This window comes from Lynx rufus, unplaced genomic scaffold (assembly GCF_022079265.1).
Source record: "Lynx rufus isolate CCGP_SWC_20201006 ecotype Redwood Valley unplaced genomic scaffold, mLynRuf1.p SCAF_3, whole genome shotgun sequence".
NCBI classification, from domain to species: domain Eukaryota; kingdom Metazoa; phylum Chordata; class Mammalia; order Carnivora; family Felidae; genus Lynx; species Lynx rufus.
Window position 1 is genome coordinate 159,888,395 of NW_025814845.1, and position 25,097 is coordinate 159,913,491.

At 35.7% G+C, this 25,097-nt stretch overlaps 1 protein-coding gene and 1 pseudogene across 1 annotated transcript in view; both read right to left on the bottom strand.

Moving 5' to 3' along the window:
* The window catches only part of LOC124521203 (disintegrin and metalloproteinase domain-containing protein 18-like), a 146,526-nt gene that overhangs the window by 61,752 nt on the left and 59,677 nt on the right, over nucleotides 1-25,097 (bottom strand). Inside the window, exons 13-15 of the mRNA XM_047092313.1 lie at nucleotides 18,597-18,692; nucleotides 15,584-15,782; nucleotides 11,745-11,850 (exon numbers count right to left, since the gene is read on the bottom strand). Of these exons, the coding sequence (XP_046948269.1) occupies nucleotides 11,745-11,850; nucleotides 15,584-15,782; nucleotides 18,597-18,692 (401 nt within the window). The remainder of the gene's footprint in view (nucleotides 1-11,744; nucleotides 11,851-15,583; nucleotides 15,783-18,596; nucleotides 18,693-25,097) is intronic.
* LOC124520354 (tubulin beta chain-like) lies at nucleotides 6,971-7,994 on the bottom strand (annotated as a pseudogene).

The window sequence follows — 25,097 nt, forward strand, 5'->3', positions numbered from 1 at the left end:
AATCTATCATTTCTCATTTTCAATGGAAACAACTACTCTTAACTTTGATGTAATCTTGCCAAGCATACCATTAGTATTTCTTCAAAAGTGTTCCCTTAGAAAATTTTATTCATTTTTCCTGAAAGACCATGTTGGGTTCTTTAATATAATAGGGATTAGTTTCATGGTACGAGGTGAAGATTCAAGTGAAGTTGAGAGCCAAAATCTAAATCTCTTTTCAAGCTTTTCTCCTTTCCAGCCTAATGTGTCTATCTTAGATGTAGATACTTCTTTTGATTGTGGTTCCACTCTCTTTCCATGGAATATATCTTAAACCAGCTTTGTACATAGTAGGTCTCTTTCTAGTTTGGCCATTGAGTACAGACACTTCCTCCACAATCTATTCTCTCAAAATTTGCATTTATGGCTGAATTCTTGGAACTAACAGGCTCTTCTTTTCTGGAAAGGAATCACAGTTGTCTTAGCACAGATGAATTGTGCTAATGAATTCCAGTCTCATCTAGTGATTTTATTTCAGGAAAATATACGTATTATAATTTCAGATGAAATACGGATAAGTCATGCTTGCTAGAGTTTCACAGTTTCTTCCATCTTTTTTGTTCATATTTTCACAAATAATCTTACTTAGATGAAGTGCAGCCAACATGCCTTCTTGTCAACAGGGAAAGAGATTTAAGCATGTCTGTTTACCACCACCTCCTATTTTTGTTGGCATCCACTGTGGTGTAACTCAGCCTGATCACTGCTGCTCTGTAATGGTATTTAACATGGTGTGACTCATAATATCTTGTCTTTTAGAGATTATACAGGGTCTCCTTCTGAGATCTCCCCTCATCAGTATTCACTTTGTGATCCCAGACATAGTCTTTTAATTCTGCATCTTCTACATGTCATACTTTGAAGAGAGACAGGGCCTAAAGTTGCGTGGTCGAGAGACTTACAAAGCAGGGGGCTAAGACTCTCCAGGAGGCGAAGCACTGGTCTCCTGGCTCAAGCCTCTTTTATTTTTGCAATTTGTCTCATAACAGCAAGCACATACAAGATAATATTTGTCATCTTGACAGGTCGTGCACCTGCAGTGTATTCCATACTGGGTCATGAGTACATCTGGCACCAGATAAAACATTCTTATCCCTGGCCTGGTGCCCGTTTTATGTCCTTCTGGAGAGAACATGCAGTCCCAGTGGCTTTCCGCCTGGGAATGGAACTGCTTTCACTTCCTTGCTGCTCCGTCCCTTTCCTTCCGAACATTCTTACGGTGCCTCCGGCTTCTTGTTCTCCAACAATACTTATTCTATAGTAAACTCATGTGGATGCAAAGTGGTGGATACTATCCTAGTCCCACCCAACTAGACACTTTCTTCAGATACTTATAATCTTCATAATGGAACCAAGTCTTTTTATAAGTATGCTGAGTGTGGTGCTTACCAAAGGATTTCACATTTTTTTCTAACTGCGTCTTTGGAAGTTAAGGAAAATCCTGCTTCTCCTTGGATCACATGACCCTATCTTAATGTTTTTTATATTTTCTCTTTTCATATTAGTTCTTGAATTTGGATCTATTTTTAAGCCACTTTAAGTTATAATTAACACCTACCAAGCTATACATATTTAATGTACACAACGTGTGTACATTTGGGGATAAGCACATACTCAATGAGTCCATCAGCACCATCAAGGACATAAACATATCCATCACTTCCTAAAGTCTCCTCCTGCCTATGTATATAATAATAATATTAATAATAATATAAATAATTTATTATATTATTTTAAAATATTTTGTGGCAAGAATGCTTATTATATGTACTACCACTTAGCAAATTTTAAGTATACAATACCATATTTTTAGTTATAGTAACTATGTTGTGTAGTATGTCTCCAGACTTATTTATGTTACTATACTTTTTCAGTTTTATTGGGGGTATAATTGACTAATAAAATTGTAAGACAGTTAAAGTGTGCAAAGTGGTGATTTGATATGTGTATATATTGTGAAAGAATTCTCCCCATTGACTTAATTAGCGCATTCATCATTTCATATGTTTATCCTTTTTGTATGTATCTGAGAACATTTAAGTTCTACTCTCTTAGCAAATTTCAATTATACAATACAATGTTATTAACTGTGGTCACCATATTACATTAGATACTTGGATCTTTATTCATCTTAAAACTGAAAACTTGGTACCCTTTTACTAACATTTCTGTATTTCTCACTTGCAACTATTTTTATACTCTTTTTTTATGAGTTTAACTTTTTTCTTATTCCACAAATAAGTGATACGGTTTAGTATGTGTCTTTCTTTGTCTGGCTCATGTCACTCAGCATAGAGCTGGTCAGGTGCACCCAAGTTGCCACAAATGACAGGATTTTTTTCTTTTTTAAAGCTTAACAATATTCCATTGGATACATAGCACTTTTTTGATCCATTTATCTATTGCTGGACATGTAGATTGTTTTCATATCTTGCTTGTTGTGAATAGTGCTATAATTAAATATCCTCAAGATACTGATCTAATTTCTTTTGGCTATTCAGCTATATGTGAGATTGCTAGAACATGTGATGGTCCTATTTTTAATTTCCTGAGGAAACTCCAAACTATTTTTCATACTGGCTGTACCAGTTTACATTGCCATAAACACTATATGAGGGCTCCCTTTTCTCCACATCTTTGCCAGCATTTGTTATCTATTATCTTTTTATAATAGCCACCCTTACAGATATGATTTGGTATCTTATGGTTTTGATATGCATTTCCTTGATGATTCGTGATGCTGAGCACCTTCTCATGTACCTGTTGGCCATGTGTATATGACCCTTGGATAAATGTCTGTTCAAGTCCAATAAAAAATATTTTCTTGCTATTGAGTTGTAAGATTTCTTGTGTATTTTAGATAATACCACTTAATTGATATTTGGCTTGAAATGGTTTCCCATTCCATAGTTTGTATGTTCATTTTGTGGATGGTTTCATTTGCTAACTTGAGGCCTTTTAGTTTTGTTGTACTTCTACTTGTATAATTTTTCCTTTGCTGCCTTTGCTTTCAGTGACAGTAAAAAATCATTACCAAGACCACTGTCAAGGAAATTATTGTGTCCATTTTCCTCTAGGAATTTTACAGTTTGAGATGTTACATTCAAGTGTACTTTAGTTGACTTTGGTTTATGGTGTGAGATAGATGTCAGTTTTCTTTCTTTCCCTGTAGCAATCTCATATTTCAAACATGATTTATTGAAGAGACTATCATTTACCATTGTATAATCTTGGTCTTTTTGTCAAAAATTAATTGATTGTGTCTGCATGTGCTTATTTTTAGAGTGTATATTCTGTTCCATTAATATTTGCTTGTTTTTATGACAATATTTTATGCCAACTCTTGATCACTGTAGGTTTGTTTGTTTTTGTTCTGTCTTTATTGAGGAATAATTGACATATAAAGTTAGATTCAGGTGTACAACTTAATGATTAGATATTTGTATGCACTGCCAAATGATCACCATAATAACATCTGTCACCATACCCAGTTACAATTTTTTCCCTTGTCATGAGGACTTTTAAGATTTAGTCTATTAGCAACTTTCAAATATGCAATATGAATTATTAACTATAGTCATATGGCAGTTCTTGTTCTTTTATTTTTAACTTTTTCAAATTAAATTTTAGTTAGTTAACATACAGTGCAATATTGGTATCAGGAGTAGAATTCAGTGATTCATCACTTACATACAACATCCAGTGCTCATCATGACAAGTGTACTCCTTAGTACCCATTACCCATCTAGCCCATTTCCCTTCCACCTCCCTCTGTCTATCCATAGTTTGTTCACTATCATTTAGAGTTTCTTGTTGTTTGTTTCCTTCTCTTCTCTTCACCCCAATACCCATATGTTCATCTGTTTTGTTTCTTAAATTCCACATATGAATTAAATCATATGGTATTCCTCTTTCTCTGGTTGACTTATTTCACTTAGCATAATACATTATGCTCCATCCATGTCATTGCAAATGGCAAGATTTCATTCTTTTTGAAGGCTGAGTAATATCCTATTATATATATATACATATATATATGTTATATACATATATATATATTACATATATATACACACATATATATATGGTGTATATATGTATATATATATATACATATATATATACCACATCTTCTTTACCCATTTATCCATTGAGGGACATTTGGGTTCTCTCCATAGTTTGGCTACTGTTGAACTGATGCTATAAATATTGAGGTGCATGTACCCCTTTGAATCAGTAGTGTAATTGCTGGATCTTAGACTAGTTCTATTTTTAGCTCTTGAGGAACTTTCATACTCTTCTCCAGAGTGGCTGCACCAGTTTGCATTCCCATCAATGGTGCAAGAGGATTCCCCTTTCTCTGCATCCTTGCAAATATATGTGCTTTCTTGTGTTGTTAATTTTAGCCATTCTGACAACACTGAGATAGCATCTCATCATGATTTTGATTTGTATTTCCCTGATGATGAGTGTTGTTGAGCATCTTTTCATGTGGCTTCTAGCCATTTGGATGTCTTCTTTGGAAAAGTGTCTATTCATGTCTTCTGCCCATTTCTTAACTGGGTTGTTTGTTTTTTGGGTGTTGAATTTGATAAGTTTTTCATAGATTTTGGATACTAACCCTTTATCAGATAGGCCATTCCAAAATATATTCTCCCATTCTGTAGGATGCCTTTTAGTTTTGTTGATTGTTTTCTTCACTGTACACAGCTATTTATCTTGAGGAAGTCCCAATAGTTCGTGTTTGCTTTTGTTTCCCTTGCCTTCAGTGATGTGTCTAGTAAAAAGTTGCTATAGCTGAGGTCAAAGGGGTTGCTTCCTGTGCCTAGGATTTTGATGGTTACCATTCTCACATTTAGGTGATTCATGCATTTTGAATTTATTTTTGTGTATGGTGTAAGTAGTGGTCCAGTTTCATTCTTCTGCATGTTGCTGTCAAGTTTTCTTAACACCATTTGAAAAGACTGTCTTCCATTGGACATTCTTTCCTGCTTTGTCAAAGATTCATTGACAGTATAGTTTTGGGTCAATTTTTTGGGTTTCCATTCTGTTCCATTGATCTATGTGTGTGTTTTGTGTCAGTACCATACTGTCGTTAAAACTACAGTTTTGTAATATAGCTTGAAATCCGGAATTGCGATGTGTCCAGTTTTGTTTTTTTTCAGAATTGGGTTGGCTATTTGGTGTCTTTTGTGGTTCCACACAAAGTTTAGAATTGTCTGTTCTAGCTCCATGAAAAATGCTGGTGGTGTTTTGATAGGGATTTCTTTAAATGTGTAGATTGCTTTGAGTAGTATAGACATTTTAACAATGTTTGTTCTTCATATCTGTGAGTATGGAATGCCTTTCCATTTCTTTGGTCCCCTTCAATTTATTTTATATGTGCTCTATAGTTTTCAGAATATACTTCTTGTACCTTTTAGTTAGGTTTATTTCTAGGTATCCTATTGTTTTTGGTGCGGTTGCAGATGGAATTGATTCTGTGACTTCTTTTTCTGCTGCTTCATTATTAGTGTATAGAAATGCAACCAAATTCTGTATGTTGCTTTTATGACCTGTGACTTCCCTGTATTAGCTCTAGCAATTTTTGGGTGGAGTTTTTCAGGTTTTCTACATAGAGTATTATGTCATCTACAAATAGTGAAAGTTTTACTTCTTTCTTGCTGATTTGGATGCCTTCTATTTTTGTTGTTGTTGTCTGATTGCTGAGGTTAAGACTTCTAGTACCATGTTAAATAATAACAGTAAAAGTGGATATCCTTGTCTTGTTCCTGACTGTAGGGTAAAGGTTTTCAGTTTTTCCCCATTGAAGATGATATTAGCTGTGGGTCTATCATATGTGCCCTTTATAATGTTGAGGTATGTTCCTTCTATCCCTATTTCTCCAGTGTTTTTATAATGAATGGATGGTGTATTTTGTCATATGCTTTTTCTGCATCTATTGAGATCATATGGTTCTTATCCTTTCTTTTATCAGTGTGGTATATCATGTTGATTGATTTGCAATTATTAAACCAGCCCTACAGCCCAGGAATAAATCCTGCTTGGTCATGGTGAATAGTTTTTTTTAATGTACTTTTGAAGTCGATTTGCTAATATCTTGTTGAAAATTTTTGCATCCATGTTCATCAGGGATATTGGCTTGTAGTCTCCTTTTTAGTGGGGTCTTTGGTTTTGGAATCAAGGTAATGTTGGCTTAATAGAATGACTTTAGAAGATTTCTTTCTAATTTTGGAACAGCTGGAAGAGAATAAGTATTAACTCTTCTTTTAATGTGTGGTAGAATTTCCCTGGGAAGCCAACTGGCCCAGGACTCTTGTTTGTTGGGAGATTCTTGATTACTGATTACATTTCTTTGCTGGTTCTGGGTCTCTTCAAATTTTCTATCTCTTCCTGTTTCAGTTTTTGTAGGTTGTCAGTTTCTAGGAATTTGCTCATTTCTTCTAGATTGCCCAGTTTGTTGGCGTATAATTTTTCATCATATTCTCTTATAATTATTTGTATTTCTGTGATGTTGGTTTTGATCTCTCCTCTTTCATTTGTGATTTTATCTATTTGGGTCTTTTCTCTTTACTCTTTTATAAATCTGGCTAGGGGGTTATCAATTTTGTAAATTCTTTCAAAGAACCAGCTCTTAGTTTCATTGATCTGTTCTGCTGTTTTTGTTTGTTTGTTTCTGTATCATTTATTTCTGCTCTAATCTTTATTTTTTCCTTTCTTCTGCTGGCTTTAGGCCTTACTTGCCATTCCTTTTCTTTTTTTTTTCTTTTTCTTTTTCACTATGAAAATGCTTTAATAGTGGCGTCTGTACAGCATGTGACGTCAAGACAAGAAAAAGAGCAAGTGCACACAGAGACATGGCTATCAGAGAACAGATTGTGAGTGAATAAAGAGTTCACACAGCTTCCACGTGCTTTGCTGGGTATCAGCTCTAGACCACCTCTTCCTCTTCCTCCTCCTCAAACTCTCCTTCCTCCTTGGCCGTCGGGTCCTGGTACTGCTGGTATTTGGACACCAGGTCATTCATGTTGCTCTTGGCCTCAGTGAACTCCATCTCGTCCATGCCCTTGCCTGTGTACCAGTGCAGGAAGGCCTTAGGCCTGAACATGGCTGTGAGCTGCTCTGAGATGCACTTAAACAGCTCCTGGATGGCCATGCTATTGCCAATGAAGGTGGCCGACATTTTTAGCTCCCGGGGTGGGATGTCACAGACGGCAGTCTTCACGTTGTTGGGGATCCACTCGATGAAGTAGCTGCTGTTCTTGTTTTGGACATTCAGCATCTGCTCATCCACCTCTTTCATGGACAAGCGGCCCCTAAACACTGTGGCCAAGGTCAGGTAGCAGCCGTGGCAGGGGTCACAGGCAGCCATCATGTTCTTAGCATCAAACATTTGCTGGGTGAGCTCGGGCACTGTCAGGACTGGTACTGTTGGCTGCCTCTGCTGGTCAGTGGGGTGAAGCTGGGCATGAAGAAATGCAGGTGGAGGAAGGGGACCATGTTGACAGCCAGCTCATGCAGGTCAGCTTTAAGCTGGCCAGGAAAGCGCAGGTAGGTGGTGACTCCACTCATGGTGCTGACACCAGGTGGTTGAGGTCCCCATAGGTAGGTGTAGTCAGTTTTAGGGCTCTGAAGCAGATGTCATAGAGGGCCTCATTATCAATGCAATAGGTTTTGTCTGTGTTTTCTACGAGCTGGTGGACCGAGAGGGTGGTGTTATAAGGCTCCACCACCGTGTCTGACACCTTGGGCAAGGGCACCACACTGAATGTGTTCATGATTGTGTCCGGGTACTCCTCCCGGATCTTGCTGATGAGGAGGGTACCCATCCCAGACTGGGTCCCCCCACCCAGGGAGTGGGTCAGCTGAAAGCCCTGCAGGCAGTCATAGCTCTCAGCCTCCTTCCTCACAACATCCAAGGCCTAGTCGACCAGCTCTGCCCCTTCCGTGTAGTGCCCCTTTAGGTGTTAAGAGTAGGTTGTGTATTTGGGAACTTTCTTGTTTCTTGAGATAGGCTGTTGTTGATAATGGCGCTACAAACATTGGGGTGCATGTACCCCTTTGAATCAATTTTTTTGTATCCTTTGGATGAATACTCAGTAGTACAGTTGCTGGGTCATAGGATAGTTCTATCTTTAATTTTCTGAGGAACCTCCACACTGTTTTCCAGCATGGCTGCACCAGTTTGCATTCCCACCAACAGTGTAAGAAAGTTTCCCTTTCTCCACATCCTTGCCAACTTCTGTTGTTTCCCGAGTTGTTAATTTTAGCCATTCTGATGGGTGTGAGGTAGTATCTCATTATAGTTTTGATGTGTATTTTTCTGATGATGAATAATGTTGAGTATTTTTTCTTCTGTCTTTTAATCATGTGTATGTCTTCTATGGAGAAGACTCTCTTCATGTATGAAATAAAAAGAATATTCTTTTTGTCTTTTGTACATTGACTTTAAGTTTTTGCTTTGTGTTTACCATGAGGTTTACATAAACAGCTTATATTTGTAACAATTTTAAGCTAATGAAAACTCTGAACACATACAAAAGCTCTACATTTTTACACCCCTCCAGCACATTTATATTTTTGATGTTATAGTGTGCAAATTTTTACATTGTTTATAAATTAACAAATTATGGTAGTTATAGTCATTTCAACCCTTTGTCTTTTAATCTTTATACTAGAGTTATGAGTGATTTACCCACTATGATCACCACATTAGAGTGCTCTGAATTTAACTATTTATTTGCTATTTCCTATAGATTTTATTCTTTCATATGTTTTTCTTTTTCTAATTAGTGTCCTTTAATTTTGGCTTAAAGAACCACCTTTAGCATTTCTTGTAAGGCTGGTCTTGTGATGAACTTCAGTTTTTACTTGTCTGGAAAACTCTCTATTATCTCACTCTCTTCTGGCCTGCAGATTTCTGCTCAAAAATCTACATATAGTTTTATGGTGTTCTCTTGTACATATCAAGTTACTTTTGTCTTTCTTTTAAGATTCTCGCCTTGTTTTTAACCTTTGACAATTTAATTTTAATGTATTTTTAAATACATTTTATAAATTTTAATACATTTAAATATATTAATACAAAAATGTAATTTTGCTGTGGGGATTTTAGGTTCATCTTTTAGCTTCTCCCTGGGCTTCCTGTATCTGAATATTTGTTTCCCCCAGGTTAGGGAAATTATCAGTCATTATTATTTTCAATAAGCTTTCTGCCCTTTTCTCACTCTTTTCTCATTCTGATACTCCTATAAAGTGTATAATGCTCTTTTTAATAGTGCCCCATAAGTTCCTTAAATAATCTTGACTTTTTTTCATTTCTTTTATTTTCTTTCTCTTTCTCTTTTTCAATTCAGTCATTGTATTCTTCAGTTTTGTGATTTCTTTGGTACTTTCTTATAATTTCCATCTCTTGGTTAAGCCTCTCACTTTGTTCATGCATTGCTCTTCCAACCACAGTGCACATCTTTATGACTGTTATTTTTATCTATCAAGTGAATCAGTTATCTCCATTTCATTAAGATCAGTTTCTGGAGATTTTTATTTTGTTCTGAGAAAATACTCATATGTTTATGTTTTCTTGAATTCTGTGTTCGTTTCTATGCATTAGATAAAATAGTCACCCCTCTCCATCTTAACAGAATGGTCTCATTTAGGAGATAAACATCATCAATTAGCTTAGCCTGGCCTTAGTTCCAGTTTGCCTTTCAATCTTTTTTGATTCCCAGAGACACCTTATTTTTCTTAGTGGCTCCCAGTAGTTAAGATGTGCTAAGACCCATCAGTACCATAAAGGGGAGGATTGCATGCATCTAGGGGCTCCTAGACTGGAAAACAGCATCTTAAGACAGAAACTGGAAAAGTAGGTAGTTAAGACCCTCTGGGGAAAAACAGGAGATGGACATTTTTGCCTCCTTCCTCTGTGCTAGGCCTGGCTTTATAGCTGCAGAGTTGGGTAAGGGAGGATATTCCTGTGTCTGTTAGGAACTATTTCTTTGTACAATCCTGTGAGACTTGTGAACAGAAGTCCTATTGGCTATCAGAACTAGGTAGTTTGGGGACCTGTTCTTTGGGCAAAGAGTCAAAATCTGTGGTGCAAGACATCCTTTATAAGCTCCTTCCAGAGATACTAGAGACTTGGAGCTGGCTAGGAAGAGATACTGGGAGACAAAGCTGCCAGCTTCTCTGGTCCCTGAGCAGGATCAAAGCCAGTCCCTTCACAGAAACTTGGTCCTCAGTCAAGATCTTTTACATTATGCAAATGGATTCATTTCAGGTAAAGACTTTGAGACAGGCAATTTTGTCTGCTCCCTCTGCGCTGAGCCCTGTGGTATAGCCTCCTGAGAACTCCTTCTTTGTTTGCAACAGTCTTCTGGGACTTGTGAATAGAAGTTCCTTTGGCTATCAGAACCAGATGATCTGGGGACTTGTCCCTTGGGCAGCAGTGCAAAAGTTGGGGAACAGACTTATGTACACATTCCTTGCAGGGAGATATTAGTGACTTAGAGTGGGCTACAAGGAATTGGCAAAGGAGGTGTCCATCACTTTCCTCAGTCTCTGGGAAGGATCACAGCTGTCTCCTTAGAAGCCTAAGCCTTAGGTGACAGCTCCCTAAATATGCAGCCAGATCTCTTTCAGGGAAAGGGCTGGGATAGGGAAGTTTTGCCTGCTTCCTTTCTCATGAGCCTTGGAGGATATGTGTGACTTGTGCTTAAATTCCTGTTAACAATCATTCCTTTGTTTGTCACAGTCTTGTGGGTCTGTGGACACAAGCTTTGTTGGCTTTCAGAACTACATGTTTTGTGATCCTGTCCTTCAGAGAAGTGTCTTAAAATGTTGGGACACTAAATGTGGGGTCGAAATCCTTTATTCCTCAGGAAGAAACTGGTAGTTGGGATTTCCTTTCCAGTTGCGTGGTTCTGTGCCAGTTACGTGTTTTATGGTGAGCGTGTGTATCTACCTGTTTCAATGTGAGTATTTTCTCAGTTGCTCAATGTGTAGGAGTCCTTCTGGTGTTTTTTGGACTTCTTTTAGAAGTAATTGCTTCATGTGTACATGAAGATTCAGTGTGTATATGGTAGGAGTAAAATTCCAAAGCCTTCTATGTTACCATCTTGGTCAACCTCTTATCTGTTATTTTTTTATTCCTTGGTTTTCAATAGTCCATTGAAATTCAGGAAGTATTTGTAATGGATTAAGCTCTCCCTTATTGGATTTCATAAATCCCTTAAAAATATTCCAGTACTTCCAGTTTAGTTATTGATAGGTACTGCCATGTGTTACATATCAGTATTTTGGAAACAAATAACAACAACAACAACAAAAACTTTATTCCTTTCAATAATCTCATGTCTCAAAAAACAAAGCACTTGCTTTAGGATCATTATCATATATCAACTTAATAAAAAAAACCTCAGTTTTAATTCTCAGTTTAGTGCACAAGTTTCTGATTTTTGGTGGTTTGTGCCCACTTCTTACCTCTGGTAATAAGCATCAGCCTTTTTTGTCTAGTTTCATCATTAGAACATATTAGAGAAAAAAACAGGCAAAAAGAAAACTGAATTACATAAAAGAACAATATGTGCAATGTTATTTTAAAATATTCTCCTGATACACAATTTACTGACCATTAGTCTTTAACGTCTCTTAACAGGCAATATATAATTCTTATGACTTAATAAAACAATTATTTTCTATATACATACCTCTGTTCACAGGGCAATGGTTGTGAATTTTTAAAACCACAGTTTCCAAATTTATCACGCAGAGAATTAATTTCTTTGTAACAGGCAAACGGAGCACCTTGAGCACCTAAAAATGCAAACACATCTGTTAAATTATTATTATTAATCTAAATTAAATATTTTTTCCATAAAAAACTAATGAAACTCTTATTGCATAAACAAAAAATCATGAGCTTGGTCATACTTTTTTCTGTGTGTATCTTGTCAATGCAAGTAGAAAGAAACAATTGTCTTAGCTAATAGAAAACAGAAAAAAATTATATCTATTGCAGTAACATTATATTATTATTAACAATAATTGGCTGTCCCTTGCTGTGGGAATGTATACTGCCCCATCCAATGAACATTAGACATGACATTGTAATTTGAAACATGTCACTTATGGGCAGAAACCTTCAGAACTGAGTGTCAGATCCTCTTCTCTGATGGAGGATAAGCAATGTTTTAAGTAGACGTTCACCTGTCACTTTGGGTATCATAGTGAAAGCAGTGTGGAGTAGCAGAATAGTTGTATTGGATTTCTTAGATGTTTTAGGGTTCTTTCCATTTCATTAAACACATGAATTGGTACTCAAAAGTGGAGTTCCCCGGTAAAATGTGTCTAAAATATGTGGCATTGTCATTGAAGCCTGGTAGTAGGTGGTAATAAAATTACTATCATTGGATAAAGAAGACTAATGCATGCTATGGGAGGATAAAACACTTGAACAAACTCTCTTCTCAGCAATTGAAAGGGAAATCATAGCCTTAATAAACTTGTCTTAGGCAAAGAAGTAGGGAAGCAGAAACTATCTTGGTTACCATTGGCTACATTTGACCAGAAGGTAAAGGTACTCAAGAAAAAGATAAACTAAACTCAGAAAAGAATCTGTTGGGGCACCTGGGTGGCGCAGTCGGTTAAGCGTCCGACTTCAGCCAGGTCACGATCTCGCGGTCCATGAGTTCGAGCCCCGCGTCAGGCTCTGGGCTGATGGCTCAGAGCCTGGAGCCTGCTTCTGATTCTGTGTCTCCCTCTCTCTCTGCCCCTCCCCCGTTCATGCTCTGTCTCTCTCTGTCTTAAAAATAAATAAACGTTGGAAAAAAAAAATTAAAAAAAAAAAAAGAAAAGAATCTGTTATTTCAGAGACAGTAATTAAAAAAAAAAATTGAGAAAGCCTAGAAATATGTCCATCCTACAGCACTGGGGTGGATAATGATGGATGCTGGCTGATGGAAACTAGCCAAATTATTATGCTTATTTGATTGTTCTGTATCTCTTCCATGGTGGATGCTCATTGGTGGTTGTTAACTGGTGGATTAAAACAAAGACCTTCACATTATTGTTCATTTCCATGTGTCTTAGCATATATTTCTATTCCAGAACTCTTGCCTCTAATCTTCTGGTCTTTCCACACCCAGGCACCTCACCAACAAACTAGGCCCTTTGTCATTGTTCAAGAGAATATCTATAATCTACTTCTGGCTATTTTTCCTTCCACAGAAACAAATGACCAGATGGTCAGTATCTTTCTTTCAAGGCAACCTCCAAAGTGAGGCTGCAGTATAGCTGCTGCTTTTTCCCCCACTTATGACTAGTGAGTGAGCCAACACATCTATAAAGCAAACATAAGCTTGTTCTTCTAAGTGTAACTTGGTCATTGTGAAATCCCATGAAATTTCATAGGTATGAGCTAAGGGAGATGCAAAGGATCTTTTTGCTTGTGCTTGAATCTAGGTGAATGAATGACTTCCATCTACCTGACCATTTAACTTAGTGGGTCTGACATAACAAAGCTATACTGTTTAGTTCTGAACACATGGGTTTTTGGTGTCTGAAAGTCAGATTCTTCATCTCTACAGGAGTCAGTAGTGTGCTCAGAGTGGTTTTGTCAAAGTGGTATCATTCTCCAGTTTAGATGGAACAATCTTGCTCCAAAACCCCAGAGAACTGCTCTATTACTCTCCCAAAGAGGCTTGGTATAAGTCCCATATAGCAGTTTTTCTCATGACCCACACCTCTAATATTATTGGGGCTGCTGTGTTTTATAATTCAGAATGCAGGGCTTCTTGCGTTGCAGCTTTGACATGCTGCAGAACCCTTTCCTGCTTTTCACATCACTCCACATTAGCAACCTTTCATGTCATCTGGTAAATGAAATCAAGCAGTACTTCCCCATGTGGGATATACTGACTCCAGAACCCAAAGAGGCCTACCAGGTGGTGTGCTTTTTTAGTTAAATGAGATACAAGATACACACCATTTGGTTTTACTTTGCAGGAGACGTCGGATAATGCCTCTGATCACTGGATCCTTAAAAATTTTACTGATGACAAATTCCTAAACATTTTGAAAGGCTGTCTCCTGCCCTTTATAGAAAATGTGCTTTACTTAATCCTCCAGCATTCTAGCAATGCTTTTCTTATTTAGCTGGATTAGAACAAAATCATTGATGGAGTAGAAAATGTGATATATTTTAAGATGTCCACATCTCTACAACTTTATGATTGACAGCAAAACTCAACATTAATGTCATTATCCATTCCATGTGAAAGCAGACTGTTGCTAATTCTTTTTTTAAAATAGAAACAGAAAAGAATATATTTGCCAAATCAGTGGCTATACTCCTACTACATATGCTATCCTGCTCTAGCATAGACACCACATCTGGCATAGTGGGTGCAATTAATCTACTGCTTGTCTGCATTTGCAGTGGAATGCTATTATCTTCCAACACCATCTGGTTTCTACAAGAATCATATTGAATAATTAAATATATATATATATATATGTATATGTATATGTATATATATACTGCTAACCACCTCTGCATCGTTTAGATTTTTAAAGGTAGTATTAATTTCTGGTAGGAGAGAGTTACAGAGGCTTTCTCCATGACCTTATCAAATAGCCCAAGGACATAATTATGGGACTGCACAAACTATTAATATGTCAAACCTGATGATATCCTCTAGGACTAAAAAATAATTGCCAAATGGATTTGTGGACCCTGTGGACCCATTGTGCACTGAAAGTTGTCAAAGATTCTATTCCCTTGGTAATTTCAACATTTAAATCTCACTTAGAGCGGGCCATTGTTTCCATCTTTCTGGAAACAATCCTAATATAAATTTTTACTGTCTTCTAGGATCCTTGCCAGGGTGTTATCTTATTATCTTAGGAGAGTACTTCCAAAATAATAAACTCTCTCTTATCCAATCTTATGTTCCCCTATCCAATGTTATGATCAAGCACTCTCAGAATCCAGTTCCATGTACACTCCCTTGATTCTGGCAGTAATTGCTGTCTAGGACCTGTAGCTCTATTGGGGTATATTTCCTTTACTCCCTTATAAATTCCAGAACATCCTGGCTCTATTTTGCTGTGACTTGAACTTGACTTACAGTTAGTGTCCAGGACAGGTAGGAGAGAGATCCTGATGGGGATACAATTTGTGTTATGAGTGACAGGTTTCCACATTATCTTCATATAATGGGAACATACTTATGTCATTATTAATTGGTGCAGGGGGTGGTGTGAAGGATCAGTGCTGTACCATTTTATAAATTCAGTAGTTTCAGAGAAGTCTGGAGGCTAAAATTAGAGAGAACACATTTTCAACTGTTCCCCTCCTAAGCATAGGTTTCATTCTTCTTCCAACCAGAACCTTAATTATGGAAAAACAGACTTCACTGAGAATTTAACCTCCTCTGAAGTTCCTTCAACTTGATAATTAAGACTTTCTCTAACCTTCTATTTGATATATCCCTATATAGAGGGATTCAAATTTAAGGTAAAAGAAATATATAATAAAGAGCAATACCTTCTCCAAATATCTGGGCACACTGGTTATCAGTAGTTTGACATCGTCCATTATAACAATATGCAGTTCCCAACCTACACAGCTGACCATTCGACGCATAAGTGTCAGGAACACAATTACTAGAGGTTCCATTGCAATATTCTGTAAAATCACATTCTTGATCAATACTCTTTCTACAAGGAGTGCCTGCTAATGACATCTAGGAGGAAAAAGAAAAATAAAATCATATTCTATGAATAACTATTCTTAGTGAAGAGATTTGTCATATAAAATATACCTAATTATTTATATTTAGGAGAATCACAGAATTCCCAAGGCTGTGAGTTATCTGATGAAAAAGTCAAGTACAGTGTTTATAAATTTGCACTTTGTAGTTCTTTCTTTTCAATTAGTTGTTATTAGCATTGATGTAAAATACAATTTCAGAAATTTTCTCTTTTGTATGAAGACTTTGTTCCATCTGTTTTAGTGATGAGGAGAGAGTCAAAAAGGATTTAGGTGTTTAAAGGAGCTGCTTTTAATTAAGACCTTGGATTCTGTAAGAAAAGTCCCTTTAGTTTTGACCCTTTATCCCACAATCAAATACCTGGATGTCTTGGGCTGCATACTTACCCCTCATGTCCTTTTCTCTTAACTGTCAGAGATGTGCCTTTAATTCTGCCTTCAGTTGTAAGCTGGTGACTCTGACATGCTTAGTTGTGGTTGTTGCATACACATTTGTGAGTTAGCCACTGTTTGAATGATGCTGCTTTTAAGAGCTTTTTCTCTCTCTTTTAGTTTATTTATTTTGAGAGAGACAACGTGAGTGGAGGAGGGGCAGAGAGAGATGGGGAGAGAGAAATACCAACCAGGTTCCACACTGTCAGCACAGAGCCCAATGCAGGGCTCCAACTCATGAAACCATGAGATCAGGACCTGAGTCAAAAACAGTTGGGCTTTTTACCAACTGAGCAACCCAGCGTCCCAAGAGTTTTTTCTTTTTTCTTTTTTAAATTTTTTAACGTTTATTCATTTTTGAGAGATGAAAGAGAGGCAGAGCGTGAATGATGGAGGGGCAGAGAGGGAGACACAGAGTCTGAAGCAGGCTCCATGCTCCGAGCTGTCAGCACAGAGCCTGATCCGGGGCTCAAACTCACGAACCGCAAAATCATGACCTGAGCTGAAGTCGGCCACTTAACCGACTGTGCGGCCCAGGCACCCAGGGGTTTTTTCAAGGTACAGTAGATTTTTGAAATTTCAGGTAACTGGAAAATTTTCAACTTTTGCATTTAAAAGTCTTTTGGAAAGGCTGAAACAAAGTGAAAACACACAAAACGAATCATTTTTGCTTTGCAAAATTTCACACAGGTGTTTACTATTTATTCTGTAATCCTCACTGTTTATAAAAGTTCAGTAACACTTGAACTTGAATTTGCCTAACACTGTAGGGATTCTGGTTTCTGCCATATCTTTGTACAGTCTAACAAAGTTATATGGAATGTTTGTGAGTTAGTTTCCATACCATCAAAATGTACTGCCACTCAACACTGTAAAGAGAGAGCACACTTTTTGGAGGGTTGAGACAAACTTTTAAAAATTTTCCATAATTTGTGACTAATAAAAAGCCAGTTTGTATATTTTTAAATAATAAATACCTATTTAAAAAAAACAAACAAACCAAAAAAGAATGGGTTACTGACAAACACCACAACATGAATGAAACTCAAATGCTATTATGATAACATGCCTAATTACAATGTTTACATATACGATTCAATTTGTATTTCTGCAAAAAGAAAATTACAAATGCAGAAAACAGATCTGTAGTTACTGGGGTCTGTGGATGGAGGTACAAAGAGGCATAGGGTGATTTTTTGAGAGTGCTGATGAAATCACCTATCCTTCGATTGTGGTGCTAGTTATAAGACTGAATGTTTCTTATAATACTCAGAAGTATTCACTAAAAGAATTTTACTATAATAAAATTATAATATAGTAAGTTATACCCGAGTTGAAAAATTGGGCAAAAGAATATATGGAATATTTATGTGTATATAATATATCTGAATTTTTAATTATAAAATATTTTTCATTATTAAACTTGCTTTCTCATCTGAACATATATCTTAAAGATAATATGTATTAGTGCATGCATATTTAGCCTGCAGTTATTAATTCTTGTACAATGTACAATAATTTGTGATCATTCTAGTACCAATTGTTGACTACTGCAAATAATTCTATAATTAATATTCTTTTTTGAGCATTCCATACATGTATATACTTCTAAGATATATACATAAGAAACTGATAATTTATACTTTGTTCAGAGATACTCAAATATTGCTTACCAAAGGGATTATAGCAATTCAAAATTCCATACTCTTCAAAAAATAACTTTATCTCTTCTCTTTGGTTAATATCTGACATTGTTGTTTTTAAGATTACCATTTGAATAACTACATTATATATTGTGCTAATTGTTTTTATTTGTGTTTACCTTAATTACTGCAGATGAAGTACACACACTGGAGTACAACTTTACCTCCATTATTGTAAATTGCCTGTAGAGGCCCTTTGCCTGTGAGTCTGTGGGGGGGGGGGGGGGAGATTTGTCTTTCACTTATCCATGTCTGAGAGTTCTTTGTATATCCTATACACTACACATTTTGTCTGCTGCAAAATTGGCTTATATTTCCACAGACATTTACCATTTATTTGACTTCACGATTTCCTTGAGAGTTGATAATATTTTGATATAGTAATGTATATATATACTTTCTTTATGTGATGATTTAGAAGACGGTAAACTGTGATTTCAACACAACAGAATAATCAGTACCTATCTGTGATGTCTTCTTTAATTCATAGTAGTTTTCCTTTTTACTTGTGGTTGTTGATGTGCTCTCCATTTTTTCCACTGAACCACTTCTATATTCTCTTTATCAATTCCACATAAATTTAATTAATTATTAATCATGATCACATCTATGATCACAGCTTAATTTCCTTTTTATAAATATTGGAAAATTACCTCACATTTTGATGTACAGCAGGGTCCAGAACCACATTTTGCTGAGCTTTTCAGTTTACATGTATGAAAATCACAGCACTTCTTAAATTGACATTCCTAAAATTTCATAAGAAATATTATTGTAGTTCAACCACTTAACAGCTTTCATTTATTAATCTCAACTTCTATTTAATACACTTATATGTTCAACTTTTCAGTTATACAATGTAGTTATATTCAATGAAATTTCATTATTTTATTATTTCTAGAATGTCCAAAAGAACATATAACTGTAAAAACTAAGTAACACCTAAAATAGAAGTTGATCAATAACATTATCTAAAGTCATTGGAAATTAATTCATAAATTACCAACATGGAAGTATATCCTTGAGGAAAAAAGTGTAAGTTTCCAAGAGAAGACCTTCCCCAATTTTGTTTTTAGTGATTTGTTTACTAAGGTTTCATTTTGTGAATAAAATTAAATAGAGTTAAGCAATAGTTATGATAAAAAACAAAGTTAGTATAGTATAGTAATCATGTGTCATGTTTTGTTTTACTGTAATGAAGTTAATAAAATGGATATGTTAATAAATTTATATATTTTACAAGTAAAAGACAGCAAACTTACTCACATTGGGTGATAAATAAATAATAAACTAAATATTGTTTCCATGTAAATAAATTGCATTTATGCAATTCTTTAATATTTTTATATTAACACTTTCTAAAAAACCAAACATTTTCTATTTACTCAAAAAACAAGTTTTAAAGATATTGTCATTTATTATGGAGGTATGATTATTCTTTACTTTTTTTAATGTTTGTTTATTTTTGAGAGAAAGAGAGACAGAGTGTGAGCTGGGGAGGGTCAGAGAGAGAGAGAGGGAGACACAGAATCTGAAGTAGGCTCCAGGTTCTGAGTTGTCAGCACAGAGCCTAATATGGGGCTCAAACTGTGAGATCATGACCTGAGCTGAAGTCAGATGCTTAACTGACTGAGCCACCCAGGCACCCCGATTCTTCTTTATTTTTAATATTCCTTTTGTTTCTGCTTTTTCACGTGTCTATGTGATAGACATGCATTTATAAACATTCCCACCCTAGAAATAATATAGAAAATATAGAATAAAAGTTGAAGTTGTTGTTATACCCCCCAGATTCTCCAGGAGTGAGTTCAATATCATTGTGTGTGTGTGTGTGTGTTCTTTCATGGACAGTAAATGAAGATGCTCTCAGTTTAACTTATAATGAACTAATGGGGAAATGGGGTCTCATATTTTTGTTATCATTTGTCTAATTACTAGTGAATGTGAGTGAATTTTCATTTTGTACAACCTTATGAATTAAATAATCATTTATTTTGACCACTTTGAGCATTATGCATAACAGGTTTGTTTTTCCCTCTTTTCCTCACTAAATAGTGTGAACAGATTTTACATAGTACCCAGTTATCCTTTCTCCATTCTATGTGTTTATTTATTTATTTTTTAATTCAAATTCAAGGTAGGTAACATACAATGTAGTCTTGGCTTTAGGAATAGAACCCAGTACTTCATTTCTTACATATGACACCCAGTGCTCATCCAGAAAAGTGACCTCCTTTATGTGCGTCACCTGTTTAACCCATACCCCCACCCATCTGTCCTCCAGCAACCCTCAGTTGGTTTTCTGTACTTAAGAATCTCATGGTTTGCCTCCTTCTCTGTTTTATCTTTTTTCCTTCCCTGCCCCTATGTTCATCTGTTGATTTTCTCAAATTCCATATGAGTGAAATCATATTATATCTTTCTCCAACTGACTTATTTTGCTTAGCATAATACACCCTAGTTCCATCCACATTGTTGCAAATGGCAAGAATTAATTCTTTTTCATCACCAAGTAGTATTCCATTGTATAAATATACATCACATCTTCTTTATCCATTCATCAGTTAATGGACATTTGGGCTGTTTCCATACTTTGGCTATTGTTGATAGTACTGCTATAAACTTTGGTGTGCATATGCCCCTTCAAAACAGCACTTCTGTATCCTTTGGAAAATACTTAGTAGTGCAATTGCTGAGTTGTGTAGTTCTATTTTTAACTTTTTGAGGAATCTCCATGCTTTTTTCCAGGGTGGCTGCACCAGTTTGCATTCCCACCAACAGTACAAAAGGGTTCCCTTTCACTGCATCCTTGTCAGCATCTAATGTTTCCTGAGTTGTTAATTTTAGCCATTCTGATAGGTATGAGGTCATATCTCAGAGTGGTTTTGATTTGTATTTCCCCGATGATGAATGATGCCAAGTATCTTTTCATGTGTCTGTTGGCCATCTGGATGTCTTCTTTGGAAAAGTGTCTATTCGTGTCTTCTGTCCATTTCTTCACTGGATAGTTTGTTTTTTGGGTGTTGAGTTTGGTAAGTTCTTTATAGATTTTGAATACTAACCCTTTATCTAATATTGCAATTGCAAATATACTCTCCCATTCCGTTGGTTGCCTTTTAGTTTTGTTGATTGTTTCCTTTGCTGTATAGAAGCTTTTTATCTTGATGAGGTCTCAATAATTCATTTTCGCTTTTATTTCCTTTGCCTCCAGAGACGTGTCAAGTAAGTTCCTGCGGCCTAGGTCAAAGAGGTTGCTGCCTGTGTTTTCCTCTAGGATTTTGATGGTTTCCTGTCTCAAATTTAGGTATTTCATCCATTTTGAATTTATTTTTTGTGTATGGTGTAAGAAAGTGGTCCAAGGTCATTCTTCCGCATGACGTGGTCCATTTCTCCCAGCACCATTTGCTAAAGAGATGGTCTTTTTTTCCATTGGATATTCTTCATGCTTTGTCAAAGATTATTTGGCCATATGTTTGTGGATCCATTTCTGGGTTCTTTATTCTATTGATTTATGTGTCTGTTTTGTGCCAGTATCATACTGTCTTGATTACAGCTTTGTAATACAGCTTGTGATGCCTCTAGCTTTTTCTTTTTCAACATTACTTTGGCTATTCAGGGTTTTTTGTGTTCCCACACAAATTTTAGGGTTGTTTGTTCTAGTTCTGTGAAAAATTTTGATAGGGATTGCATCGGTGTAGGTTGCTTTGGGTAGTATCGACATTTTAACAATATTTGTTCTTCCAATCCACGAGCATAGAATGTTTTTCCATTTCTTTGTGCCTCTTTCTATTTCTTTCATAAACTTTCTACAGTTTTCAGTGTACAGATCTTTTTCTTCTTTGGTCAGGTTTATTCCTAGGTTTTTTTTTTTTTTTTTGGTGCAATTGTAAATGGGATAGATTCCTTGATATCTCTTACTCTTTTATATCTTTATAGATATCTTTATCTGCTTCATTATTGGTGTATGGAAATGCAACCAATTTCTGTACATTGACTTGATATCCTGAGACTTTACTGAATTCGTGTATCCGCTCTAGCTGTTTTTTGGTGAAGTCTTTTGATTTTCTATGTAGAGTATTATGTCATCTTCAAAGAGTGAAAGTCCAACTTCTTCCTTACCAGTTTGGATGCCTTTGCAATGGGCTTTCTCCCTAAGATCAGAAACATGACAGGGATGTCCACTCTCACCACCTCTGTTCAAAATAGTACCAGAAGTCCTAGCCTCAGCAACCTTCTATATGTTTATAATATTTGCAGCCTATTGTTTATCTTATTAATGGTGCCTGTCATTTTGTGAAATTTGTAATGTTCTTCTTGATGACTATTGGGTTTTATGTCTCCTTACCATGACCTCCTTTATGTAAAGACTTATCAATACTTTATATTTTAGTGCTATTTAAAACATACATATTTATTTTTTCTGAAATTTATCTCTCTATATTTTGTGGAATATTCATTCTAATATTTATTAATTGTCATTATATTTGTGAATACAAGAACAAATGCACACATCTGAATGTATGTGGGTAGGTTCATAAAACAGAGCTTCCATTTGTGAAAAATGAGGGATATTTATGAAGATATAAATGTCCATGCCATTCTGCCAAAGACCTCCTGGAACATATCTGTAGTTGAACAAGTTGGATTCATTACTATTGTCAGCAAAAGAGGACATACACCATGCGAAACTATTGTAGTCCTCAGTGAGAGGATGTAATTACAGGATTCAAGCTTGTGTAATTTGAGGGGATTTAACAAATCTGGGCTTTGCCATATTAGATGCTGTTAGAAACAAAGGGGTATATCTCTGAGTATTCTAAGAATTCTTATCTAGAAGAGGAAACTACAACAATACTAAGTCAAAATTGGTAAAGGAATAGTAATTACTCATATTAGCCAGGATGGGAGGGTGTTTGGTCATTTCTGTGACTTGAAAACTTTTCAAGTTTTACTTGTATTCAGACATAGAGAGTGTCCTTGCTATTTTTCTTCATCCATTATGATCACAGACATTGACCTTTTATGAAATTGTTTATGTTCAACAGGAGACCCACACAGCCTATCCGTGTCAAGCCAGCTCCTAGCAACACCAAGGCCCAGCTGATATTATTAGGCCAGATCCTGCATGTCAGGGGTTGCTTCTCCCTTCCTTATAGGCACTGCACTGGATTTATAGATAAACCCTTATGACATTAACCATTTCCATCCTGAGAATAAATGTTATATATCTATATAACTTGTACATGTTTAGATAGTTAAATTAATTGATTATATATATATATGTTGATATATAAATAGATACATATATATAAATGTCAATTTTCACTTCTTATTCCAATGGCCAATACCACATTGAATGAAATTAAATAGCGTCATAGTATGTTTGATGATTGTTAAGGCAAGATTTCCCTCAAACCAACTCTTTTTCTAAAAAGTTACTTGTATTCTTCTATAGATCCCTTTAGGAAAAACTTTCAAATAAACTCTCCAAGTAACATTATTCCTAATCAATATTCTAAATATACTTATCCTTATACATTGATAAAATTTATATATTATTATAAGGATAATTACACTATCCATGCAGTCATTGAATCAATAAGCATTTATTGAGTACTTTGTATGTATCAGATACTAGTCTTGTGATCAAGCAATGGTCAAGATATGGACTATATTCATTTTAACTTTCTATAATTTTTGGGGGAATAACAGTTCATTTTAATTACTGTGTATGTGTGTTTATGTGTGCACATTTGTATGTTGAATTTGCTGTGGATGGTAATTGTCCCAAATTATTAATATGGATGCATAAACTCATTTAGTTTTTATTTCTAGATGAAAAAAATGAGTATATCACTTTTTTCTATAATTTAGAAAATATATCAAATTAGCATAATTTTTTTTTAATTTGAATATAGTTGGCACACAACATTACATTAGTTTCCAGATGTACAAGATAGTGATTCAACTTTTCTATACATTATGCTATGCTCACCATAAATGTGGCTACCGTTTGTCACTATACAATCCTGTTACAGTATCACTGACTGCATTGTCTATGCTGTGCTTTCATTAATTAAAAAAATCACCAGCAGAGCCATGTGGTGTGGACTTTTCTTTGATGAGGAGTTTTGAAAGTATAGATAGGATTTCTTTAATATATTTTTCTTAATAATGCTATTCACATTTTAAATTTCTACTCATGTTGGTTTTTGTAAGTGCTTTTTTCAAGGAATTTGTCTATTCAATTTAGGTGGTTAAATTTACTAGTATAATGTTCATATCACCTTACCATTTTAATGTCATATTATATAAGATCTATATGATGTCTCATCTTTAGTTACCGTTATTGTTGAATTTTTATTACTGTTAATAGGGGCATATCTATACCTATATCTATATCTATCATCTGTCTGTCTATCTATCTATCTATCTAAACAACTTATATTTAGTTAATGGATGACTAAATGCAGAATCTGTGCTAACCTTGGATCCATTGAACCTACTGTGAGGTGGTCTTTTTCAAGGGCTCCGGGTATTACCTGGATTCTCTATACACTCACCCTACTCCTTATGGTGTTTTGGGTCCTCTCACGTGAGTACCATGAGCAAAGATTCTGCATGCAATCATCCTATATGATCTGGGTATTTCCCATTCCCCAGTGTATAGTTAATCCAGTAAAAGGCTATAGGTTACTCTATTGGAGAGGGGAATGACTGAGGAAAGTGCTATTTTCTATCATTACTGGAGATTGCAGGATTTCATCATCTATCTGAATAGTGAGCACAAACTCTGATACTAGCTTGGGTCTGGAAATGTAGCAAGAGACTATAAATTTCCATTTGTAGCAAATGGCATCAGTCCTCTGCTTTTTCTTAATTTTTAGTTATATAAATAAAGAAATATGGTAACTGGTGACCCAGATCTTTCTTAACTATTAGTATAAATCCATGCAGCTCAAAACCATAGTTTCCATCTATGCTTTTCTTCCCTTTATGCTAACTACATCCATTTGGCTGTTATTGCTAAGTACTGCCACTTGGCCTCTGCTATTTTGGTATTCAATGATCCCTAGTGACACAGGGTGCCCAACTCTGTAATGGTGCTTCCAATAGTCAATCCCTATCTATACAAGAAAGCTACCATTCAACAA